Source organism: Varroa jacobsoni, unplaced genomic scaffold (genome assembly GCF_002532875.2).
Source record: "Varroa jacobsoni isolate VJ856 unplaced genomic scaffold, vjacob_1.0 scaffold_114, whole genome shotgun sequence".
Classification (NCBI taxonomy): domain Eukaryota; kingdom Metazoa; phylum Arthropoda; class Arachnida; order Mesostigmata; family Varroidae; genus Varroa; species Varroa jacobsoni.
Genome location: NW_019213016.1, coordinates 79,915 through 106,066, shown reverse-complemented (window position 1 = coordinate 106,066; position 26,152 = coordinate 79,915). Strand labels below are relative to the sequence as shown.

At 39.5% G+C, this 26,152-nt stretch overlaps 2 protein-coding genes across 2 annotated transcripts in view; one reads left to right on the top strand and one right to left on the bottom strand.

Moving 5' to 3' along the window:
- mei-W68 (meiotic W68) overlaps positions 1-5,308 on the bottom strand; it is a 6,926-nt gene extending 1,618 nt beyond the window's left edge. The window contains exons 1-8 of the mRNA XM_086970889.1: positions 4,911-5,308; positions 3,853-3,990; positions 3,057-3,185; positions 2,294-2,401; positions 1,694-1,820; positions 936-1,002; positions 662-802; positions 38-149 (exon numbers count right to left, since the gene is read on the bottom strand). Of these exons, the coding sequence (XP_086827015.1) occupies positions 38-149; positions 662-802; positions 936-1,002; positions 1,694-1,820; positions 2,294-2,401; positions 3,057-3,185; positions 3,853-3,990; positions 4,911-4,946 (858 nt within the window). The 5' untranslated portion in view covers positions 4,947-5,308. The remainder of the gene's footprint in view (positions 1-37; positions 150-661; positions 803-935; positions 1,003-1,693; positions 1,821-2,293; positions 2,402-3,056; positions 3,186-3,852; positions 3,991-4,910) is intronic.
- Positions 5,309-6,203: 895 nt separating this feature from the next.
- Mi-2 (chromodomain-helicase-DNA-binding protein Mi-2 homolog) lies at positions 6,204-24,797 on the top strand. Its single transcript, XM_022843916.2, has 8 exons — positions 6,204-8,355; positions 13,246-13,516; positions 13,786-13,930; positions 16,081-17,412; positions 17,543-18,490; positions 18,693-20,132; positions 20,440-20,968; positions 21,245-24,797. The coding sequence occupies exons 1-8, from the start codon at positions 8,325-8,327 to the stop codon at positions 22,588-22,590; spliced, it is 6,042 nt and encodes a 2,013-aa protein (XP_022699651.1). The 5' UTR covers positions 6,204-8,324; the 3' UTR covers positions 22,591-24,797.
- The last annotated feature ends 1,355 nt before the right edge of the window (positions 24,798-26,152 follow it).

The following is a 26,152-nucleotide window of genomic DNA, read 5'->3' as shown; positions in this document are numbered from 1 at the left end:
TATATAATAAGTTAGGCATTGAGTTTTTCATTCCTACCTCACTTCGCCATTGGGGCCTTCCTTTGATCCAAGGCCTGTTCATAAGGGCAATTCGACGTCGATTGTCCATATCGGAAAGCGGTAAGCGCCGCGCGTCATCCAATCTAAACCTTATATGAAAGGAAATGCCAGAAAAATATGCTTTTAAAACCATTTGAATATATTTAAGATTAGAATGATAAAATCATCGTCACGTAGTAGCTTAAGCAATTTATCAATATGTTAGGTAATGTATGTGTATACACATTACCTAACGTATTGATGTATATGCACTTTTATCCATAAAAATATCACCATCCTCATGAAGAAGATCGCCTTTTTTCACAGGACAAATAGGGTTTATCAAGTATGGCATTGCAATTTATATCTCATGAATGGACTCCTAAGCTGATTTAAGTGCGGATATCTCAATAACCAGTGGAAATAAGCTACAGATCACATTATTGAAATGCTATCATTGGCAAACGAACTGTAACGAACAAAGATCTACGACAAGATTAACGGATAAATATCGTTAAGACACACTCATCACTAGTAATGAAAAACATCCTGTTTGAGCTAAAGACAACTTACCTAGAGCATATTGAGAGAAATGCATACATGCACTTGAATAAATACATACTCGGCGATTTCGCTTGGATGAAATCCTATCCACCGGAGACCAGCTACCTCGAGTCGTAAGCGTGTGCTTCTCAAGGAACCGAAGGCGTAAATTCCAGCAATATCAAGGCCATACGGATCAGCATCAGTCAATGCGTAAAACCTACCCCAATATTAAATATGTATTAATTATATAGTTATAATAATAATAATAATTTTAATTTCCTTTACGTCTATTCAAATAACAATACACAGAACTGCTATGATTATTTATGTTTCAGCTCATTAAATCCCACCTGGCATTAGGTATTACTTTGTGCCTTAGGACCCACAGCATCTCCCTCGTACTGAAATCAGGAACGCCTGCAGTTAAACCATATCCACATATTTTGCTTAGCAAAGTCAAATACACGATCAGATGCATAAAGCGAGACTGAAAGAAGCTGAAAATGCATCCCAACTTTGCAGAACGTCATTTACAAAACATGTGTTTTTTGAAAAAAGAAAGCGTGTTTTCAAAACAAGCGTACTGTTTTATCGCTAAATAATTTATTTGACTACAATCCAAGCATATAATTTGCAATTCAGAATGCACCAGCTACATCGGGCAAGCAAGTTGCTATTTTTGAAAAGTACCGATCTTACTGAAATATATTGCCTATGTGAGTGGACAAGAGCACACTTAAAAAACAATTTTGTCAGTTTCCACTACCCTTCGTTTCAAAATTTTTTCAAATTCTATTTTTTCAGCTTTTCCAGAAGACATACACAGATTCACTACTACTAAAACAGCCGATTTTCGTAAAACACAGCCCATAATTGCTTGCATACTTCCGAGTCGCAGTTCAAACGCAAATGTTTCTCGATTGGCCAAATAATGTCCTTGTTCTGTTGTCGATAGGATACGTGTTTATTAAAACTATCAATTTCTCGACGGAAATTTTCATTAAAGGTGTGAACGATTTAGCTGCTTTATTATAACGAAACGAGATTAAGATTAAAAGTAACTTTGCTATAAAGCTCGGGCCATTCTAAATAATTCAATATAATTTACCTTTCCCAGTAACTAGAATTGTCTTCAAGCCATTCTGGTCGAGGAACTTAATGGCATTCTGATCTAAAAGCTTTTGGAAGACCGTATCCTTCTCTACGATCAAAACCGTGTTGGCGTTGCTTCGCATCTGCGTTTCAAACAAATATTGTTGTTTAAGGCCGTATTTTTATTCTAGGACCCAAGCAGAGCTCTGTGCAGGCCACCATGGCTCTTTGTATAGCTTTTTTACATTTTTTTAAATTATTTTCCAACGTTTTTTTTTCGATGGTTCTGCTTATTCTATGGCCCGGTATAAGACCCCTTTTTATAGCACTATGTATATCACTGCGACAGCAAAAGAAGATCACAATGCCAACACATGAAAATAGAAAATAAGAAAAGGTCTAGCCTAGAACGTGTTCGAAAAGCAAAAATATGTGTAAAACGTTATCGGAGTTATAACGAAAGGGTACTCCTTTTGGCTGATAAAGATTCTTCTTTTAGCCTCATACTCAGAATACAAAAACTGTCTGTCTGTATTGTTTATTGATTTCTATAAAACCTAGACTCGAAAGAAGAAGAATTTTTTCCACGCGGATAAACAAACAACTGTTTACTAACCTCCGCGATGGTACGCATATCACTAGGAATTGTGACAGGCGTGGAAAAACAATTGCACCAGGTATCTGCTTCAATCGTTCGCCACTCCAAATGACCGTACACCAAGCCCTGCTGACATGTACAAGTGTTTATAAAAAAGGTTTCTCTCACTTTATAATGGTTACGTACAAGAGCTTATATAATATAATAATGTATAATAAATAAACAAGATCATGCAGAAAACCTATGAGCTGGACATTATGATCATGATGGGTTATGAATGATCAGTGATGATAAATCAGAAAAGCAAATCAGATCGTTTTTTCTTCTATCTGCTTTTACACTGTCTTCTGGACGAAGTAAAATCAACCGTAGGACATTCTGTAGGAAAAGCCCATAAAATTATTATCAAACGGATGTTTTTGCTATAGTGCATGGATCCGCCGTATAATGGAACATCCGCTAGACGTTTTTGCTATTGATAGTTCAACTTAACTTGGTTTATATTGTTTTTTAAAGCAAGTAAAGAACCGCATCTGATAATATACTAAACCCTCATAAAACACCGTCAATCTGAGCTATTTGAAAAGAATACTAAATCTATTACGCTTAGTATTAGGAATTTCGCAATATGAAATGCGTGTTTCTTTTTTATTACGACGTGTTAATAAACTTCAATTGATTGCATTATATGTTGAATGGAATACTTTATTCCTTTATTGGCTGTATAGCCTGGAAGACTGGAGGAAAACTGTTTCACAAGATTAAGAGAGAAATGGCACACCTTTGCTGTTGCCCGGACATTGAGATCCCTTCGAGCGCAATTAAGGAGGCATCCGAGGTCCTCTAGGCTATCCGCAACGTGAGCCTGAGCTCTAAAGATGTTCTCGTGCAGGTAAAAGATGCGTCGAACCTATGTATATAGCATATACAATAGCGAAAGCTATCTCTTCGAAGTATTATTTCAAAGTAGCGAGATTATTCAAATTAATGTTGTTAAAATTGGATTGTTTCTTTTAAAAGTGATAAATGAACTACATCTGGCACAGAAACACAAGAAAAACTTCTCGGAAATTTCCAATTTTTTTTTAATACAAAAAATAATAGCTCAAAGATTATATACTGAGCTGTATCTGCGGAAAATCGATACCTATCAACTCAACAAAATAAAGAAAAGAGATGTAAAGTCTTTACGTATTCGTGGCTATGCTAAAGATCCAGATTACTATTGTCTATTAAACACCACATGTGACTATAAAACTCGTGTCCGAATGTGTATGAAAAAATATTTTATGTTTGGAATTAACAATAACAGAAAACTTGCTTAAAAACACGTGAGTTATAAGAAATTCACTGAAAATATCGTAGTCATAGAGTTGCATACATAAGTGTAAGTAATGCGAAGTAACTTTAAAGAAAATAACAACGCGTAAATCGGCTCCTAGGAAATATAAACTTAAATTTAGTACTCCCTTTCACTGGCGATAATTTTCAATATCAGAAATTAAGGCGCACTTCATGCCGATTTGTAACAAAAATACAAAGCGAAGTCAAGATGCGAGGAAATTAAGTAACCTTACTGTTGAGTGCTGATTGTTAACAAGAAGAAAGAAGACCTCTTGGCAAACAGTCATTAAGCGAGCCCAACGCTCATCACTCCGCGGCTGGTTGAGGTCGAGATACTTCGTCGCAGTTCGGTGAGATCTTAGTTCCAATTCCTATGAACAGCATGAATAAATCAGGATAAATCCATGACGCTTGTATCAACCAATACGTAAATCTCCAATCATGCTATCTGTCTCTAAGTTATAGCAATTTTATACGATGACATTTAGACCTTAGTAACGTCAGTGAGCATTGTCAATTATTATAATGGTCGAATGTTTTCCAACCAATGAAGGATACATTAGTTCGATTTTGAATTAGATTTGTCCTATAACAGAGAAATGATGACAACATTAACTTGATTAAACCAAACTATTTTCATATATGCAAGAAGTGTTATGCCTCTGTACCTCTTAAAGTTCTTAGCTTACATGATCATACATACGAACGTCATGACGGACACTCCTTTTCAAAAACACAAGACGTTTTTATCCAGAATAGCGTCGAAATATTTATGCTTATCTATGTGTTCACAGGCCACAGCGCGCTACATGTGCCCCTAACATAAAACAGTCATTTCGAAAGTGAATTCTCTAAAAGTCCCAGTATTTTTGCACTGTTCGTAAAAATTTGTATGAGTCAATATGCAAGCGATACAGCTAGCTTGTTATTAAATAGGTCTAAAGCAATATCTCTTTTAAACTAAGCCATAGTTCGTTTTGAAATAAACGTTTTTCCATAAATATACTGAATGATCGCTTCTTCGCATAAAATCGTTAGTGTTTAGTATAGATCCGCTTTTGAGCTGTATAAACTAAGTACATGGGGCAAAACATAGATGTCTTCAAATAGCACTCTTTGATAAATAGAGCGACTTAGTAGGCTCCTTCATATTACTAGATAGGAGAGTCTGAAGGGTACACTAGTCCTATTTGCCTTCTCCACAGAAACGGTCGTTCCCTGAGAAGAGAAGAACCCAAAGAACAAGTTGGCCTGTGCCGCTCTACTATGTACTATGTATAAAACTGCTTACCTCAAGACAAGTAGTCTCTACAATGTTTCCGGACATATCCAAACACGGAAGTATTCTATTTACAAGAATACGTACAGCGATATGTTCCGCAAGCGCAAGCAGCTCATTTGTAAGTACTTCGGCCGTTTTCGTACAAAACAATAAAGGCCTATTAACTTCAGACACTTGGTCGACCAGTGCAGCAACCTGCCCGCTCTGCTGAGGCGCCGCAGTTGCTATGTAAAAATGTAATAATTAACACTTAGTAACACACAATTAGTCTTTAGAATTTTAGTCTTTGTAGAATAAATTATTTTGTCTACTTTTCCACCCATTGACAGAGGTTTTATCGTACTACAAAAAAGTGCGTAGTCCTTTATAACGAAATGGCGGGAAAGTAAAGCCTTACTTTTGAATGCCTGCACTTTCATGACCTTAAACGTTGATGCTGTACCAGTGAAAAGCCATTAAAGAAACTACTAGAATGAAATAACTCAAGTATCAGGTGGAGCTATACTAGTTATATATTCTAGATACAGAATACCGTCGAGAGATAGCGCATATTCGCTGCATATTCCATCTTTGGGCAGAATGCAGAAGCGACTTAAAGGTGTTTGGGTAATGTTGTTTCTTTCAGAAGATATTCATTGACTGATGTTATAGCATTGTGATCAAAATGTGTGTAACAATATCCATTACGTATTCGAAATTCTTTTGATCATTGTCCAAACAAATCATCCCACTATTCTGAAGGTAACGGTACTGGTTGCAGTACTACCAATGTGCGTCTGAACTAATAATATGAAAAAGCATTAATCTTCAAGAGAACAAATTTGAATCGCGTCGATCGGAAATACTCAGTCCGTTATCTCAGATTCTAAAAAAATAATAATTTTTTGTGATGAGTATAAAGAGAACATTTTCGAATAACAAAACAACCACTGTTAATTCTATCTGTACGTGAACTGTTTGCAGTGAGCAAATATTTAATGCGTTAAAATAAGTACATAATATGTACTCTAAGTACATAATATGTACAACTAAGTACATAATCTACGTAACATTACTGCATCTATTGGAAATATTATTTTGTGACTATTTCACAATTGATGAAAACATAAATATATCAATAACGTCATCAGAGTACTGCAGACTTTTCTCATAAATTTCTACATTCCCGTAGTTTACTAAATTAGTAGGAACTTTTCCCTGCAATGGATCTTAATCAAGAGAATGTCTGTCTTAAAAAATAATCTTATAAACGTAACATAGTGATGTTATAAAAATGTAAACAGGCAGTTTTTTGCTTGTTGAAATGATCATATATTTCTGTCAACCACAAAAGTGTATATAAGCATTGAGTTAGAGATGTAGATTTTACATTACAATGAGCAGTAGCATGAACGGCTTTGTAGAAAATGAAAATACAAACTTCATATTGTTACATTTGAAACTTCACAATCAGCATAGTCGTCGTCAATTCTATAATCCTAACCATCTCGAAAATCATTGTTTTGAAGTTTACGGTGAATGAGTTTGCCTAGATAATTTTTTTGTTAATGACCTCGAAAAGTGCGTCGCTTTGAATGCAAGTGTTGGGTTTGCTGCAATAATTCGAAGCTAATAGGCTAAAGATTCCGAGATTCGGCAACCTTTTATACCGTGAATCTAAGGTAGAAAAAAAACGCAATGTCATTTTGACTTTTGTTTTTGAATTTTGATTTTGTTTTGATTTTTTTGATTGATTGATTGAAAATTGAATGAATGAAAAAAAAAAGAAAAAAATTCGCTTTGTCTAATAACATGCTAACGGGTAACCCAGAATGAAACCTCATAATCTCCTTTCCCTACACAAAAATAATATGGCTATGAGCTAAAATATGGGTTGAAATAAATAGTCATGGAGATTATTCTAAAATCCCTTAACGAAATATATCATTAATCCGCGATTAGTAAGCAATCCAGAGTATAAGAAATTGCAAATCTCGGTAGAAATTCCTGCTAATGATGTGTATTGTTTAAGAGAAGTTTATCTTTATTCAATAATTTCAAGTTTAACAAAGATTAATAACTGTAAATATAATATGTATGTATAATATAATATGACATTTGGTTAAAGATGTTGTATTAATCTTCTATGTTGATTGAAAAATCTGTGAATGAGTTTACAGTGATACAACTCTCTGACCTCTTTACGAAATAGTCACAAAAATTAATTTCTAAGTTTAAGAAAATAATTCGGAGCGTTGATTCGTCTCTGCAAATAAAAACCGGAACGATCATCAGTTGTTGATATGTCAATGTGTTAACGTAAAATTATGTTAGTTCATTAATGCACAGTGGAAGATTTACGAAGTGGTAACTCTAATTCTACTTTCGTCTAATGCCACATTTGTTGTTTCATCCTTGATCTTAGATGCATGTTCTTCAGAAGGAATTTTCCAGCATATTTTAGTCATTCTTACATTGAAATTCACTATGTTTTTCGACACTTGTATTTCTTTTGAGTTAAGTTAAATTCCTCTAGATTATAATCTTTAAAATTTGGTAAGTGACTTGTTACTCTCGAGGACGCTATAGTGATTATTACTACGACTTTTTGTCATTTCTATTCTGCGCTTTTCGTCGAATGCACCGATAGACAACGTTTATTTTTTTTATCCTTATTTATTTATAAAGTCGAACGGGCACGGTATTACAATAGCCCCATCTCTCATTAAAACTTCTTCTGCACGGCATGCCCACTTGTAGTTCAGAATGTTGCATCCCGGGTAGCTCTTAGAGCGAATCAATGGAATATTTCATTAAGGGAATCTGAAGTTTTCTTGATATCCATTAAGCTAATAACCATCATTCCATTCAGCGAGAGAAATCATTAAGCTCCATCTCAGCTTAAGGGCTCAGCACGTTGTTGAGCAAGGCAAATGCAGTTTTGAACTCATACATTAGTTGTTCCTTTGCCTGGAACATTGAAACTAACAAAATCGATCCAGAATCGATTGCAGCTTGTGTATCTAATCAAATAATATTTTTTCATTAAAGTCTACATTTAGTGATTGAGTTGTACAACAGGTTGCAAGCAGGAGTTCCAACAAGTTTTGCTATGGATTTTCCCGCGTTTCATTTGAACGGATGAGCGTCTCGCCACCGTCGCAAGTTTGTTTGGCAGAACAAACGAGTTAGTGTTCTAGACATACGACAGTAGCCTTAAGCAGCCGCCATCTCTCCCTCGCAACTCGGCGGCTTCTCGGCAGCATCGGCAGCTCGGAGCTGCTGTGAGCATCGTTTGATCGGTGGTTATCCCGCGGCAAGTAGTGGTGAAGTTTGTGGCACTTAGAAGAGCTGAGGGAACGTGTTACCTCCGCTATTGTTTGGTGTTGCCTCTAGAGGAACTGTCGTAACGTGGGCCCTGACCGGGCTTCGGTAAAAGCCGGTATGGCCGATCTCGACGAGGAGAACTTCAGTGGTAAGTTCATTCCCTTCCATACAAAAGTCCCTGACAACACAAAAACTCCGCACCCAGTAGTACCGACAGCCATGGCATCAACCCGGCTTAAGCCAGTCCTTCAGGACACCACACGTCTGTGCACACACACACATAGACACGCATATCATCATATCATATCATACAGAGATGTGCACCCGTATCATGTTCAAATACCGGTAAGACGTTACTTATTGGAATGATGAAGCTGATATACGTGTTTTACCAATTATTTTTTCAAGACCTAATCGCTCCGAACAAACCCGATGGCGTCGCCTGTGTAGCGGGAGGGGGGAGGGAGCTGTGTCAATAAGTGTTCGTAGCCACACATAGACCTACAGATCAACCAGCCAATCAGCCAAACTCTCCGGGTGCGAACTCTTCGCTACCGGCGGCGCTTTTCGGTTCGAGTTAGGCCTAGCTTCTGTGTTGCTCTTTGATACTGATTTTTTCTGTACTTTCGCTATAGATGAACTTGGCATACTGCTTCAGTAAATTTCTTAAAAAGGAAGATGTGTATTTTTTTGAAAGGCTCGCTTAGCTATTGCAAAAGAACGCGCCTCTATTGGGTTTCAGCGGTAGACATCACAAGTCGACAACCACAGGAGACGATAGACAACAGAGTAAACTAAGACATGCGAATACATTGTACTGTACAATACTATACATTCACTTTTCTGATAATCTCTGTTTCTTTGTGATTTTATGGTTACATCGCTGCCTTTTTGTTCCTATTGCAAGACTAAGGCTGCTGCTATAATTCTAGCAGGAATTAGGGACATAAGTTAACAGATTTTTTCCGATCGCGTTCGCTATAGTTAAATCGAAATGCCTCCTAATTTTTTAATCAATTATGGTAGTATCATTACACAAGCTATAAAGAGGTTAGCGTTACCTGTATTTTGCGATGCCGGCCTATCCTCAGCCCCTAGATTCTGCTACAAAGCATGAATGAAATACGCAAAGATAAACGTCATATGTATTCGTTCGCTTATATTCACACCAATATTTATTATTAAACAACATGATTGTATATATGTAGTGATCTACTTATATATGTATATATAAAAACGGATGGACATTCGTTCCCCATGACCCCCTTCTCACCCTTCCGAGCATGTAAAACGTATCAAAAATTTATATTGCGCATTTTACAATAATTCCAACGTTTCTATAATATTAAAACTATGGCATTCATCACTGTGTTTTCAGTCATTTATGATGCTTCTTTTCTGAATGCTTTTTTGACACTAATCTTCAATGCAAATAGCAACTTCCGAAACTACAGCTAGTACACCCAACATCCATTTTAGAGGACAATTGTCATAAAAATACTTTTGTAACGTTCAAAATAGATATCTCTATTAGTTCACGTCTACTTTATAAGCCGGCACAACATAAACTCTGTCTAGTAAAGTCTCGTGAAAGTACAGGAACCTTTTCACGTACGTACAGCCGTCTAATTAGGCAAAGCCAAGTCTATCACTATGTCGTTCTTAAAGAGTTGTATTGCGTAATGACTTGGTGGGTTATACAAGAACTATAGTATTTATAGTCCTGAGAGCATTATTATGGCGCTAGTGGATCAACGGGCGAAATCTCGGCAGAAAAACGTACTAACATTGTACGAAATTAATAGAAGACTTAAATGTCTATGAATTTAATACGTCGTTTCTTGATTAGAATGTTCATGTATCTGCTAATTTCATCTCTGCGTCGCACTGCATCACAGTACACACGCAGCACAGATGATATTACTTGTGTCCTGCTCGCTGCTGCTGTTTGATTACGGTAGGCACTGCAATGAGATAGCGACAAAGGCCTATCATGTTTTAGTTTTGCACTTCTATATTGCGCTTAACTACCGCATAATAATTGCTTTGTAGCTACTTCTATAAGGTAGCAGCGGTAGCAGCAGCAAGATCACTAGTGGGTTTGTAGAAGAATGAAAAGGGCAAGGAGGTAAAACTGGAGGCGGCAAGGGAGATAGAAAACTCAAAACGACATTGTTGATAGGTGCATATTAAGTTTTTCATTTGTTTCATCTTTAAGTTGATAGGTTGACCAGTAAAGTTCTGTTTATTCATATATTGCTGTAATGGAAATGGTATTTAAAGCCTACAGGCCCAATTTATTATGATTGTCTAGCCGACTTTGACCTCTTGGCAAACGCCAGCCGAAATAGGCTTGACACTTATAGCGCCTACAAAATTGTTGCTGCAACAGAAGCACCTATAAGCAGCGGTGGCGGGTTAACGAACCCGCGGCCGTCACTCGGCAGCACTGCAGCAGCAGCGGCAACAATAAACTGTCTTCTGTCGCCCCACTGTTTAACAACAACAACAACACTCACTATATCACCAGCGCCGAGAACAACATCATCGTGTGCCGTTATCGCTGTCTTCATCGATGGAATCGGCGCTATCTGCAACTGATACAGTGCCTCCGAGGAAAACGACGGCGAAGAAAAGTTAGAAAAAGAGTGACTGAAAACCATTAACCAACTGACTACGAGAGAGAGACGCGAATGCGAATGAGTGGGCTTGTGTCAGTGGAAGGACACACGCATGACAAGCTGGTATACTCATGGTTTTGACAATGATACAGATGATACTAGAAGCAATCACGGCAGCGGAAGCCTTTAATGTGGTCAACAAACGCCCAACCTAATTCTTTCGGCTCCCGAGCAACCTTCTGGGAGCGTTGCCAATATTTATGTTTCTTTTTAATACCGATTTACAGTTACGTTTGACTCACGTACATATCATCATACTGCCTGGCCAAAGTCAGTTCACAGAGGTCTCTAATTCGTTAAAAATAATGACTTTTTTTGTCGGTTTGGAAAAAGGTTTTTATTTTAGCAATTAAAAGTTGTAGCCTTGTTAAACATTAGCCGACTATTTGACGCTTGTTGAATCTACTCAGAAATAATGTTCTTGAAATTGTTTCTCATTGACAACACCTTTTATAGTTTTTTTGTGGCTATGATATTAAAAAACCCTAGACTTATGCATTTGTTTTCGAAACAAACTAGATGGCCATTGTTCACAATGAATTAAAATCTTAGATATTTAACAACAAATTAGGGTACGTGAATAAATTATGGCGTCATTACGATTACTGACGGAGTTGACAGCCTACGACATTTGATATCTTTTTTAAAAACGCCATCAAAGGTAGAGCTGAAATCTAGACGAGACCAGTACTAATTGCTACAAGTTAATCTCGTCGTTTTAGAACGTATCTACTTAAAAATGCACCTTTTTATTTATGTATAGGTAAACAATGTTAGAAGAAACTCATCAGTTTAGGTACCGGACTTTATAAAAACGTAACATAATGAACTCTTACTTTTCGAACTTTTCGCAGCCTTGTTCCTTTCTTCAGTCGAAGTGTATGCCATTATTATCTGTGATCTTCTGCCCTTTGGATGGTGACTTATTACGCTGGTGCATGAGATACGATAAATTGCCAAAAAGCAATTTCGATATCATAATAACTTCGATATTAGAAAGTTCTTGAGAATTTGGAAAAAATGGTAATCTGTAAGCGTATTGTTTGGTGAGTACAGTGGATGACAATGAGCATCTAGCTGTAATTACTGCGTTTTAACACCGTGAATCTTTTGGCGTGAGATGGACCGTTATCAGGGGGTGGTTTACCTTTGTTGACTATTTTTGCCCATCTAATTAGTTTTTTCGCTTCCTTTTCCAATTGCTGACAAACCCGGACTAACCAAGTTACGGATAAAATTTGCACATCATTATTAACCGGACTACAACCTATTACAGCTGTTTTAAGTTGATGCCCCGTCAGTTAAATTATGCCTCTCATTGATGTGACCGTCTGCGATTATCGTAGAGAATCTATTTTTTCAGTTCAAATTTCAATTCGGTGTGAGGATGGATCACTGTTATAATGTGAGAGCAAAGAGAAGCAAGGATCTTTACGAGTCTGCGTTTTTGATCTTCGCTCAAATAATGTAACACCCAAATATGTTTACCTTATTGATCAAAGTGAATTCAAAGGAGGTATTTTTTCATGGGTCAAACGTAAGTGCTAACACCCGTCCACTTTGAGTTGGGTCGGTTTTCACTGTACTCTTGATTTTTCGTGATTCACCTTTGCAAATGGCTGCCCCCTGCAATTTACGTTCGAATTCAAAGTTTCTGCCTTGGAATATTTCGAACGAATAGCTCGCGGTGTTTTTAATAGTAGATCCCTTACAGAGTATCTTACAGCGAGCTGCCTACGGCTGTAGTTCCACAGTAGAACCTGTCCTCGTAAACTATTCGTTCGCGTTTTCCGTGGCACATTGCAGTTTGCCAGGATAAAATTGTAGTGACATTATCCGAATGGATGGTCTTTGATTTTAAAAAAAATACGAACGTATTTTGAATGCAGAAAAAGGATAATAGAATATCGCATTATTACCGAGTAGCGTCATTTTGAAATATGAGGGTAATATTTGTCACGTTTGATACTGAACAACCCACTACATTAAGAATTACTGTCGAGAGAAGACCAGATATTTTTCTCATAACGCCTTCACATCAAATCTACAGTATCCGGGTGCCACTGAGTGAGCAAAATGAGGAAGCAATTACTAGATAGTATAGGAAAGTACAATCTTTGGACGAAATAGCTCAGTTTCTTGCTGAGGCGGAATAGTCCAACGCTAGAGCAGGTCTATTTCGGTAGATTCGGAAGAAGAAAGTGCCTCAAAGGTTACATATTTGAAACATAACTTCTATGCTATATGAAATACTTACATCTATTAGAATAAATGCTTAAGTTACGCCTGTCTTATCACTATAGTTTCCATCGCCTGCGATGCTTAGTTTTTAATTTAGTTTTGTTTCGATTTGTCAGGGGGTTCAGAAGAGGAGCAAGAAGTTGAAGGAGGGGGTGCCAACGCCGATGTTGACTACGATGAAGCTGGCGAAGAGGAAGAATCCGGGGCCGGTCAGCGCCGGGGCGGAAGTCGCAAGGCAAAAAAGCGTAAGGCAGCTCAGAGAGACAAAAAAGCAAAGAAAAAGAAACGTCGTAGCCGCGCGGCAGCTAACAGCGACGATGATGAGAACAGTAAGGCCGAAAGCGATGCAGCACAACAAAGCGACGAAGAATACACAGCTAAGCCCAGGTAAACTTATATTAATATGGTACAATATTATAGACTGCATATAAGACACGTATTTTCGCACCCAGAGTACGTAGATCTGCAGCAAAGAAAATTCGCTCTCTGTCATTAGTAATAACAAATAACATGTCCCTTATTTATTAGATCAATTTTGTGCTAAATAACTGTAGCAAGACAAAAATTAATGTTGGGAAAACTATATATTGTTGCATATCTCTTTCTTCTTTCCATGCGTTGATGCTGAAATAAATACTTCATTCTGTTTGTTACAGTAAACGACGCGGTGAGAGCGCTGTTGCACAGGAAGAAAATGAATCAAATACCAAATCGGTAGCTGAAATTCTTGAAGAATTCCAAATGGTTGATGCCATGACTGAGTATACTGATGAAGATTATCAAGAGCTAACGTCATATAAGGTAAATGAAAGCCAACTAATTTGAAAAAAAAAATATATATATATATATGTGAATGTGTGTGTGTAGGTTGAAGAAAACTTTGACGGGCTGTTTGTCGTAGTGGGCATGCTTTCACGCACGACTCTTGGAAGATCCTCAAAAGGATTTAAACATAGAGAGCTCGATTTACTTGCAGTTAGCTAAAGTGTATCAAAAAGTTACCTTTAATCCACTTAGGTTTTTAATACAGAAACTAATGGCCAGAAGAATATCAATTCAAAATTAGGCGCTTTAAATCCTCGTGGGTTAGCACAGCTCGGAAGTTCTAACCGTCAGCCTCTTAAAATTTTTACGCCTTTTCAATTTTTAAGCCGTTTTGAGTCCTTGTATTATTAGGACTTTCGAATTGCTATTGGCCAAAGATTTAATTCCGTTAAACCTTTTATATGCAGCAGGTCACACTTTAATGAGTCTACACCTACCAATATCGCTTAGTGCATGCTATTATTAATAAGTTATTATTAAGTCAATTGTGGAGTAAAGAAGGAATATTTTAAAAATGATTAGTGAGTCAATTAGGGCCCGAATTAAGGCTGTGGTCGCAGGCGATGTTAGATATGTTTCATGACCGCCGCAAGTGACATTTTCGGCACATGCGAAAAATGTTGAAAATATCCGTTTAAACAAAAACATGCTTTATTTTTAAGACTGTCTCTTAACAAAGATAGTTTTGTCTAAAATGCTTTGTTTCTATCGTAAAGGAAAAATTTTAGCTCCAGACGCAGCGCTACGACTCGCGATATGATATGATACGCCAAAACCGTATATATATATATATATATGTATATATATACGGTTACAAGCGGATCCAAGAGATTTTGAAATTAATAATGTTTGAACTAATTAGGTTAATTTGATGGTTTCTTTAATACGTGGTATAGGCGTTCTCCTTTATTTTTTACACACTTGTCCCAGCGCTCTGATAGGTTCTGGACAGCTATATACATGTGATTCGCGTCCCCATCTGCGGGTTCTCGAAATAAGTTGATACCGAAATATAAGATTGCCCTTTTTAGGGCATGGCAAGTCCCATGCATAGGAATAGGCGAGCTGAAGTCAACGTTGTATATTCCTTTGCTCAATTTAAGAAATACTTGAAAAAATAAGATGCGGTCTGGCATTGGCGTCAAGTAACCTGATTGCGTGTTTTCGATTGCCGTTCCTACGGTTCTTGAGGAACTTAAGCTAGCCGGGGGCATTGATTGTTCAATTTTCGGCGAGTATTTCATGGTACTAGATGCTCTTGATCTCCATTGCAAGTATTATCATCTCTTTAAGTCTGGAACTAGTTGACACTGTTATCCAACTCGATTTCGTCGCAGGACGACACCATTCTCTCGCCTGGTATTTTTTTGACCAATGGCAGAGATTAAATTGTTATGCCTCACGGAGGCGCTTTTTTTACTAATTAAGGGTCTACATACACTACACACATTTTTAACGAACCAGCCTGGAATCAATTCCCGGCTGACAGATCTTTATCCACTTTCGGATTTTCAGTATTTGGGTTATAATTTTGTGACACGTTATTTGTGAAATGCCAGTTTTGACCGGCGGAGTTCTTAGAATTCGAACTTTGCATTCATGAAAACTTCCTAGATTGCGGCAATGCGTTGTTGTCCTTCACGTGTTCACATCTGGTCACTTTCTTGTTAGACTTCGACGTTCCAACTTCGGTTTTTGAAATGTTTGCATCATTTGCATACTGTGCCTAAGGCCCCTTTGCCTAATATTTTTGCCAATCTTTGATAAATTTCTACAGCGCTGTGGCTTTCAAGGAACAAAAACTTTACCACTGAGCGTTGATTTTCGACACTAAAAGATGTTTTCTCTTTGTAACTCATTCCTCCGGGGGTAAACGCAATTAATGATCACTCACAAGAAAACTGAAGTACTACCAGCCAAAAATCGTCTGTAAACAGTGCGTGATTCAAAAGCTATTCAGTTTCAAAATCTACCAGATTCGCTTGAGACACTTATTATGTATTGATTTAAAACTTTTTAATTACAGTTGCGTTATTGTTGCTATATTTCAATGAGCTAGGACACCGTACCTATCCATATATACTAAATATGTGCAATTGAATGGTTTGTAACATCACCGATTTTAGGTGTATTCTATGAAAATTCGGCCATTGATTCAAAAGGCCAATCCAAAAGCTGCTATGGCTAAAATCATCGCGTTGATGTCGGCTAAGTGGGCAGAGTTTTCTAAAGGTCATCCGAAGCCGGAGCTTCTAGAACAGGAACAGACAAAAGAAGAAAAGGACGATGATAAGCCGTTAAAGCGAGGCCGGAAAAATGCGCAGGCCGCTAAGAAAGAAAAGGTACCTGCTATTAAGATCAAGATAGGTGGAAAACGCGTCTCCGGGCGTCGGCGGCCTAATCAGTCGTCGGACGAGGAAGCAGACGTCCAGGAGGATGACGACAGCGACGCAAATTTTGAGGCTGCCCTCGAGGAAGCCGCTGCAGCGGCGCCAAAGCGAGGTGCTCGACGTAGCGCCCCTGCTAAAGCTGGTAAGCAAGCACCCAGCACCAGCTCGAGCGTCGCCAAACCTAAACGCAGTGGTAAGAAGGCATCATCGGACAACGAGGACGCATATGACACCGATCACCAGGACTACTGTGAGGTATGTCAACAGGGTGGTGAAGTGATCCTCTGTGACACGTGTCCACGTGCCTATCATCTTGTGTGTCTCGAACCGGAGCTCGAGGAGCCTCCTGAGGGACGCTGGAGCTGCCCGCGCTGTGAAGGCGACGGGATATCGGCTGAGGGCGGAGCTCCCGATGCTCAGGAGGCTGCCGGGCCCCGCTCGAAAGGTGGCAGCAGCAGCAGCAGCAAAAATAAGGAGGGTGGTGGTGATGAACATATGGAATATTGTCGCTCTTGCAAGGAAGGTGGAGATTTGCTACATTGTGATCAATGTCCTGGTTCATACCATCTCGACTGTGTGTTCCCACCGATTTCGCGTGCGCCTGCGGGCAAATGGACCTGCCCAAGATGTGCGTGCGAACCCCTGAAAGGGCGCGTTCAGCGCATTCTGTCGTGGAAATGGGCCGAGTGGAAAGTGGAAGACGAAAACGAGGAAGACGAGGAAGACGAGAAGGACGACAAAGATGAAAAAGAAAAGGAAGAGGGCGAAGAGGACAAAGAAAAGAAGAAGCCAGAACCGCGTGAGCCTGTAAAATATCGTTTGTTTTTTATCAAATGGCACGACATGTCGTACTGGCATTGTTCTTGGGCCAATGAATTGCAGTTGGACGTTTTCCATCCGTCATTGTTGCGGAACTACTCTCGAAAAAATGACATGGATGAGCCCCCGCAAGCCGAAGATCTCCCTAACCATAAATCGTCTTTGGCCAAACGAGATAAACACTACGCTGAACTGGAGGAAAAGTATTATCGTTACGGAATCAAACCCGAGTGGTTGGAAATAAGTAGGGTAAGATAGACATTTCAGCTTAATTTAATAAGATTGATTTAATAAAAGTGCATCCATCACCCATAAAATATTTTAGTGAACAATTGATGCAATAGCAATTTTATTAAAAATTAAGGTCTCTTTTTTTTAGGTAATTAATCATCGCACATACCGCGCCGGACAAAATGTATACTTAATAAAGTGGCGTGAGCTAGACTACTCAGCTTGCACTTGGGAAGTAGAAGATAATGGCGGGGAGTTTGAGATTACGGATATGAAGAAGTTTGTCCAGGAGTACTGGGATTTCCGAGCCCTCATGGAACATACAGAGAATGTTTGTAATAAGAAACCTGGAAGCAAACCATCCAAAAGCAAGAAAAAGACAGAGGCGTTTGGTCGGTACTCTGTGCCACCATTTGAGAAGCCTCTTAACGATCCCAAAAAGAAATATGAAGGTCAACCGCCGTACGTAGTAGAAAACGGCAATCAACTGCATCCGTACCAGCTGGAGGGCATTAACTGGCTTCGCTTTTCATGGGGCCAACGTACTGACACAATTCTCGCCGATGAAATGGGTCTCGGAAAGACTATCCAAACTATCACATTTCTCTACTCGCTTTATAAAGAAGGCCACTCACGTGGGCCATTCCTCGTTGCTGTGCCGCTTTCTACACTGATCAACTGGGAACGTGAGTTTGAATTATGGGCACCAGAAATGTACGTCGTGACGTACGTGGGCGATAAAGATTCACGTGCCGTTATTCGTGAGAACGAATTTTCGTTCGAAGAAAAAGCTGTCCGCAGTTCGAACAAGGTTTTTAAGATGAAAAAAGACGCACCTATAAAATTTCACGCTCTTCTCACATCTTATGAACTCATCTCTATGGACCAGGCATTGCTTGGCAGTATCGACTGGCACGTTCTAGTAGTAGACGAAGCTCATCGCCTGAAATCAAATCAGTCTAAGTTCTTCAAGGTGCTTAGTCAATATCCGATTCGGTACAAGCTTTTACTCACAGGAACACCACTGCAAAATAATCTGGAAGAGCTGTTCCACCTCATGAACTTCCTCTCCCCGGCGAACTTCAATGATTTACAAGTAAGTGTTTCAATATTTATTTTACTCAGATATAATCGCTGTATATGATCGTTTTATTTAAACTCATTTGCGACAAGCCAAACGTTACTCTAGGTATTTTGCTCCTATGCGTTCCTTATAGTTACTCAACTGCCAGCAAATTGCTGCTTATTCTTCTAATTTTTATTTACAGGTTATCTAATACAATATCGTTGTTTTTTAGGGGTTCCTGAACGAGTTCGCGGACATCGCTAAGGAGGAGCAGGTGAAGAAACTGCATGACCTGCTGGGCTGCCACCTCCTGAGGCGACTCAAGGCCGACGTCCTAACGGGCATGCCCTCCAAAAGCGAATTCATTGTCCGCGTCGAGCTCAGCCCCATACAAAAGAAGTATTACAAGTGGATCTTGACGCGTAACTACGATGCGCTTTCTATTAAAGGAGGGGGCCAATCTGTGTCGCTTCTAAATATTATGATGGATCTTAAGAAGTGTTGTAACCATCCCTTCTTGTTCCCGGCGGCGCAAACTGAAGCCGAACGTTTAGCCAACGGAGCATTTACTGTAAACAGTCTCGTGAAATCATGCGGTAAAATGATTGTTATGCAAAAGATGATGAAACTGCTTAAGCAGCAGGGCCACCGTGTGCTGATTTTCTCACAGATGACCAAGATGCTTGATCTTCTGGAGGACTTTCTTGAAGGTGAGGGCTACAAATATGAGCGTATCGACGGAGGTATCACAGGAACAATGCGCCAGGAAGCTATTGATCGCTTCAATAAGCCTGATGCTGAACAATTCTGCTTTTTGTTATCAACAAAAGCTGGAGGTCTGGGTATTAATCTCGCCACAGCAGACACTGTCATCATTTACGATAGTGACTGGAATCCGCATAACGATATTCAGGCTTTTTCGCGCGCTCACCGTCTTGGCCAAACAAACAAAGTAATGATATATCGATTTGTCACGCGCGCTTCCGTAGAGGAGAGAGTCACTCAAGTAGCAAAGAAAAAAATGATGTTGACTCATCTTGTTGTACGTCCTGGAATGGGCCGACAGGGTAATGCTGCCATGTCAAAACAGGAGCTGGACGATATTCTGCGCTTCGGAACGGAAGAACTGTTCAAGGATGAAGATGGCGAAGACAATGCTATTCACTACGATGACAAAGCCATCGTCCAGCTTCTTGATCGTACCAAGGAAGGCATTGAAGAGAAGGAGATGGCTGCTAATGAGTACCTTGACTCGTTCAAGGTGGCGGCTTATGTAAAGAAGGACGCCACCGAGGAGGAGCCCGAAACCGAGATTATCAAGGAAGAGGTGGAGAGTGCTGATCCCGCGTACTGGGAGAAGCTTCTGCGTCATCACTATGAGCAACAACAGGAAATTATTTCGGGCCAGCTAGGCAAGGGGAAGCGCGTACGTCGCCAAGTGAACTACAACGATACGGAACAGGGCGGTTCAACAAGAGGACGCCAACTTGACGACAACTGGAATGAGCCGGTGTCTGACTATAATTCTGATTTCAGCATGCCGTCCGATGGCGACGATGATGACTTTGATGATAAGGAAGGTGGAAATATGGACAAATTGCGTCGGAGCCGTAAAAGCGAAAAGGATCGTCCGCTTCCACCGCTACTCGCCAAGGTTAACGGCAATATTGAGGTAGGCAATTTGTTTAATATTACAGTAACGCAATGTGGACACGTCGTTAACGTCTCACGATATGAGTCATTTTCAAAAAGTAAAGAAATCACGAAATATTCAGTAACACTTTTTATTACAGCTGCATAACTTTTGTACAACGATATTGAGCTACATATTTTTTGTACGCTGTGCAGACAGATTTGCTACTTCAGCCGGAAAGTTATTCGTAGTGTATTTTTATGCAAGGAATTTGCATACAAGACACTTGTTCGAGCCGATAGTACTGGTTTCATTTGTTAATTCATCTCTGCTGGGTGCGTTGCAGGTTTTGGGCTTCAATGCCCGCCAGCGGCGAGCATTCCTTAATGCTATCATGCGATACGGTATGCCTCCACAAGACGCTTTCAACTCCCAGTGGCTAGTGCGAGACCTCCGTGGAAAATCGGAAAAGAATTTCAAAGCGTATGTCTCATTATTTATGCGTCATCTTTGCGAGCCGGGTGCTGATAATTCAGAAACATTTGCTGACGGCGTTCCTCGCGAAGGTCTTAGTCGACAACATGTTCTTACACGTATAGGAGTTATGTCGCTGATACGCAAAAAGGTGCAGGAATTTGAGCATATTAATGGTGTAGCAAGCATGACATCGGAAGAGCTTGGCCTGAATAAGGCCAAGAAGAAAGAGGATGAGGAGGCAGAGGCAAAAGCCAAAGAAACTAAAGATGAAGAACAGAAAGAGAAAACAGACGGATCTCCTGAATCGAAAACCGACAAGGACAAAGAAGTTAGCGACATTAAAGATGGCGTTGTTGGTGCTGCTGTCGCAGAGAAAGATGCGAAGCCCACCGAAGCAGGTATGTTTATGTTAATAGCGAAGGTCGTTTTAGAAACACAAGAAGCAATGGTATTGTCCTCAATTGCTATTTACAGCATTAGTAGGAGCAACATTAGTAGAGCTGAAAGGGGCTAGAAACAGATACTCACCAGTAAATCTTAGTTATTAAATTATTTAGGAGATTTCGTTTGCTCTACGCTAGAACCTGAAGTTTCCATCAGGAATACTCTTAGTACACTCTTAAACGAATATTCTGAGACACGACTTGATAACTTAGCTTTTTTATCATATCTAGGTGGCGATGAGCAAGAAGCGACCAAAAAAGAAGAGAAATCAGATGCCAAGGAATCAGAGAAGGCCTATGTCGAAACTAAAAAAGAGCCAGAACCTGCTGAAAATCCCAAGGACACTAAAGATAAAGAAGATGAAAAAGCAAAGACAGAGGCTGAGGGAAAGGACGAAGCTATCAAGGAGGAGTCGAAAGATGAGAAGGCTGCAGAAGACAAGTCTAAGCCTTCTGAGAATAAAGAAAATGAAAAAGATAAGACCGAGACCGAAACTACCGCTGAAACAGAAGAAAAAATAGCAAAGCTGGGGTTACCCTCTGAGTCAATTTCTAAAAGGAAGTTCATGTTCAACGTAGCTGATGGTGGCTTTACCGAGTTACATACGCTCTGGCAAAACGAGGAGGCTGCTTGTCCCGGCAAGGAGTTTGAGATTTGGCACCGTCGTCATGACTATTGGCTTCTGGCTGGTATCGTCAAACACGGCTATGGCCGGTGGCAAGACATCCAGAATGATTTAGCATTTGCCATCATCAATGAGCCCTTCAAGAGCGAACAAGGCAAAGGAAACTTTCTAGATATCAAGAACAAATTCTTGGCACGCCGCTTCAAGCTATTGGAACAAGCACTCGTTATTGAGGAGCAGTTGCGCAGAGCTGCCTACCTTAACCTGACGCAGGACCCGGCACATCCAGCCATGGCACTAAACGCTCGGTTTGCTGAGCTCGAATGTCTTGCCGAGTCGCATCAGCACCTGTCGAAGGAGTCTGTAGCAGGCAACAAGCCAGCTAACGCCGTGCTGCACAAAGTCCTCAATCAGCTCGAAGAGCTCCTTTCCGATATGAAAAGTGACGTGAGCCGATTACCTGCCACCTTAGCACGAATTCCACCGGTTGCTCAGCGCCTGCAAATGAGTGAGCGTGGCATCCTTTCACGTTTGGCTGGTGGAACTCCGCCATTGCCACCTACCGTAGGAGCGCAGGCTGCGCAGGCTCAACAAGCGCAGGTTCAAGCGCAAGCTCAAGCCGTTCAACAGGCTCAAGCTCAGGCACAGGCAGCTGCTGCAGCTGCAGCTGCAGCGCAACAAGCGCAAGCGGCTCAAGCGGCTGCTGTTCAACAATCGCAGGCGCAAGCCCAAGCTCAGGCACAGGCCCAAGCCGTCCAGCAGGCTCAGGCTCAAGCGCAAGCCCTAACAGCTGCAGCACTTCAACAACAAGCCGCTGCCCTACAGCTGGCTTTTGCTAAGAACCCACTTGCGGCAGCGCAACTCAGTCGGGCGGGGATTTCAATTACGCCTACAGGCCTCTTACCAGGAGGAGCAGGTGGCGGCACCAGCACCAACTCAAAGCAGCGTTGAATGTGTCAACAACAAGTAACAGCTGTCGTAACTAGCGTCACACGCACAGTCGCTAGCAGCCCGTAAACCCCTCTCGTTTGTTCATCACCTCCACCGTCACCACCATCATAACATTTTTCCCTAGATGATTTTTAAGTGATTATTGGAGGTACGCAGTGGTCTGCGAGAACAGCAGTTCAACACAGTACACACGTAATAAATACCTACACATATTATAATTATAGTAGATAGATTATGATGACGACGATTATAGCACACAAATGGTGTATCAGGATGGAAGCGCAGGTAGAAAGTAGTACTGTGTGTAGCTCACGGGGGAACGATACGCTTTGTCTGACAAGGATAAAAAAAACAGAAGTCAGGGAATCTATTTTTGTTAGCTGGTACGGATAAATATATTTGCCGCTGGTAAAAAGTGATCGAAAATAAAAGCGGTGATGATTTGTGAATGGTTACAAGAGGTCAAAGGGCAAAAAAGTTGTTCCTTCGATCCGGTATGTAACCGACTTATCATCAAATCAGTAAACATATAGCAGTATTGATGATAATGACGATGGAAAATAGAATACGAATAAAACTATGGAAAAGCAGCACAAGGGAGGGTCGTTTCAAACGATATAAATAATATGTCAATTATAAATAATACCTATCGACAAATGGGTAACCAGAAAGGCCCTGTTTGCGTTAACGCTTACGCAGGGCAAATTCGGGCAGAAAGGCATACAAAAAAAAAATCACATGGAGGCAAGGCCTGAAAGAATATTACTTTTTAGTGGGTAGCTAGCTATCTTCTACTTTGTCGTACAGTTGGCATGTTGTGTTTTAGGAATATAATTGAGTGCATTGGCCCTCAACAAGAGCTTGAGAACGGCTTACCTGTGTCTCAAGGTTGTTGTGTTGTCATTAATCATTGAACACGCAATGACACTGCGCCTGCTAGCCACAATCCATATTATTATTGCTACTATTATCGTTATTTTCTATTTAATATGCTCATCTAAATAATAATTATTGTAAAGTGGCGAAAAATCGACAGAGAGACGAGAATAGTAATGTATCTGATGATTGATGAAGAAGCTTTCTCCCTAATCTGATTGCCCTAAACAAAAAAACAAACTATATACTATTTCTCCAGGAGATAATTATGAATCCGGCAAGAAGGTTGTCTGGCTGAGAGACGGGTATTTGAAGAGGGTAAATATTTTGTGTTCAGAAAATGCAGGCAGAATAAACAAATCAGTGTGTATTTGAAGTCAGTAAACAAGTTTAATGATTCTATGTTACGAAAGCGAGAACGTTTGTCTTTGCAACGCAAAAAACCCTCGTACAGAAATATCGAGCAGCAAAAATCGAACCCCCCATTTATATACAGGTTGTGTAAATATTATGACTAATATTAATAATAACAAAAATATCATCATTAAGTATTAGTTAAAGTAATATTATATCATGAAGCACCAGAATTGTGACGAATCATGACCATGACGACAAGGATAGCACACAATGAATGAATTAATGAATCGCACTAAAAAAATCATCGACTGACGAAAGAACAACTAATATACTCGGTCTATCGTTTGATGTGGAAAGAACCACTGCAGATGGAAAGAATAACAGACTGAAGTGTCTTGGCAGCCTGAATAAGGGTTCAGTAACTAAGATTACGACGATAGACTGCGATTGCTGTTAATGTGGAAAGCGGCGATGAGGTCAATATCCTATTAAAGGAAATAGTAGGCTAAAGATTTTTGTGAGTAACAAGACGGAGACAATTTTTAAGTATCGACGAGCGTAGTACACGAGTTTTTATTATTATGTGTTGGTATCCTGTTAGAGCGAGGTCGGGCTGATAATATATATATATATATATACGTATATATATAAAGGTGGCGAACAGGTAGCTCTACGAGGTCGTCGGAACTAGGTATAAATGGCAACCGATAATGACAATATGAGAAAGAACAGACTTCACGCTAGGCAAAATGTAATAGCGACGGACTCGTGTTATTCGTATAGGTGCGAGTTGGCATCAGTATTTGAAAACGGTGACCACGGTTTGAGGATAAAGTTACTACACTAATGACCGATGGAAAAGAAAATCACGGAAATTCGGAAGTGACGATAAATTAAAGGTGAATGTTCTAATAAAATAGAGTAACAACAACAAAACTGAATGTGTATCAATAAAATTACTTCATTTCTTTTCATACAGTTTTTGTTATGAACGCACCACCCCATAGAATCAATATATATTAATGCTTAAATTTTAAAATACATAAAACAAAAATATCTTGAGTTTTAGTCATCGTTATGAAATGCATAGACAATACTACTATCTAAATCTGGGGAAAAGTAACTAAAATAGCTGCAAAGTAAGCTATAAAGTATTTTAAAAGGCAATAAAGGCCTTTATTCTATTATAGTTGTGTCCGAGTGCAGTGCTTTTACCAAACAGCCGGAAATTCTGAACAACTCAATGATCTAAATCATAATAGATCTGTTAAATAAAATATTAGGATTAGCTTTAAATCGTACTGGACGAACATCAAATGAACCTGAACATGTTTCGTTTCACAAGAACGTCTTCGTAGCCCGATATTTGCTACATAAAGCCGCGTAGAGCTGTGTTAATAATAATAATAATATTAGTAATCACAGTAATAATAAGCTATCGATTTGCCTCTAAATGAAAAGGGTTTGAATCACAAATCTTTTTTTATGCAGCGTAACTAAAGTAAAAAAGGTTGCAACAAAGACGGCTTTCCTGAGGTTCTAGTTGCGAAAATGGTCGCTGCTATTTCAATAAATATAACCGATTCCTATATAATCTAATATTAAAATATGGCTATAATTTAAAAAATCTTTACAATTTAAACTTATTAATAGTTTCCACAGGTAATAACACGCATGCTATTCATTCGATTTGTACCAGTTACATCTCACGCGCAGATAATATGTCGATATGATGAATTATTTAACTTAACCATAAAGATTTGATTAAAAAATTATTTTATCTAATAATTCTAAAAGTCTAGTAGTTTTTATATCTGTTATATATATCGTTATGTAATTTCTGAATTTACGTGAGCCAAATTTCGCCACTACTAATATTATATCGGTTGATTTGCTAAATCTGTTCTGCACACCATCGGGTGCCATGGTTCACGATGTACAAGAACGTAAACCACCAGGCTTTGCATTAAGTGCAAAATTCAGATTGCTTGATTGTTGAACAAGAAAAAAATAAAATACCGCGCATCGTAGCTGATGTCAAGTCTGCGAAATGACCATAATGTTTAGACCCCACTAAAATAAATTGAGATAAGATCATTGTTTAAAGAATATTTGTCCTCGTAATGATCAGCACAAGTTATTGCACACTTAAGTATTAAGGTAATTGCATCACTGTGAGAACACCAGTCAGTTATAGTGTTGATAGTAATCTGTAATCTTGCCCTTTCTCTGGCCCTTGTCGACTACCTCGACGCCCGCCCCGATCAGCTAAACTCAAACTGCTTCACGCTTTTTGAAGACGTGCTCGCGACTTTCGATATCAACATTC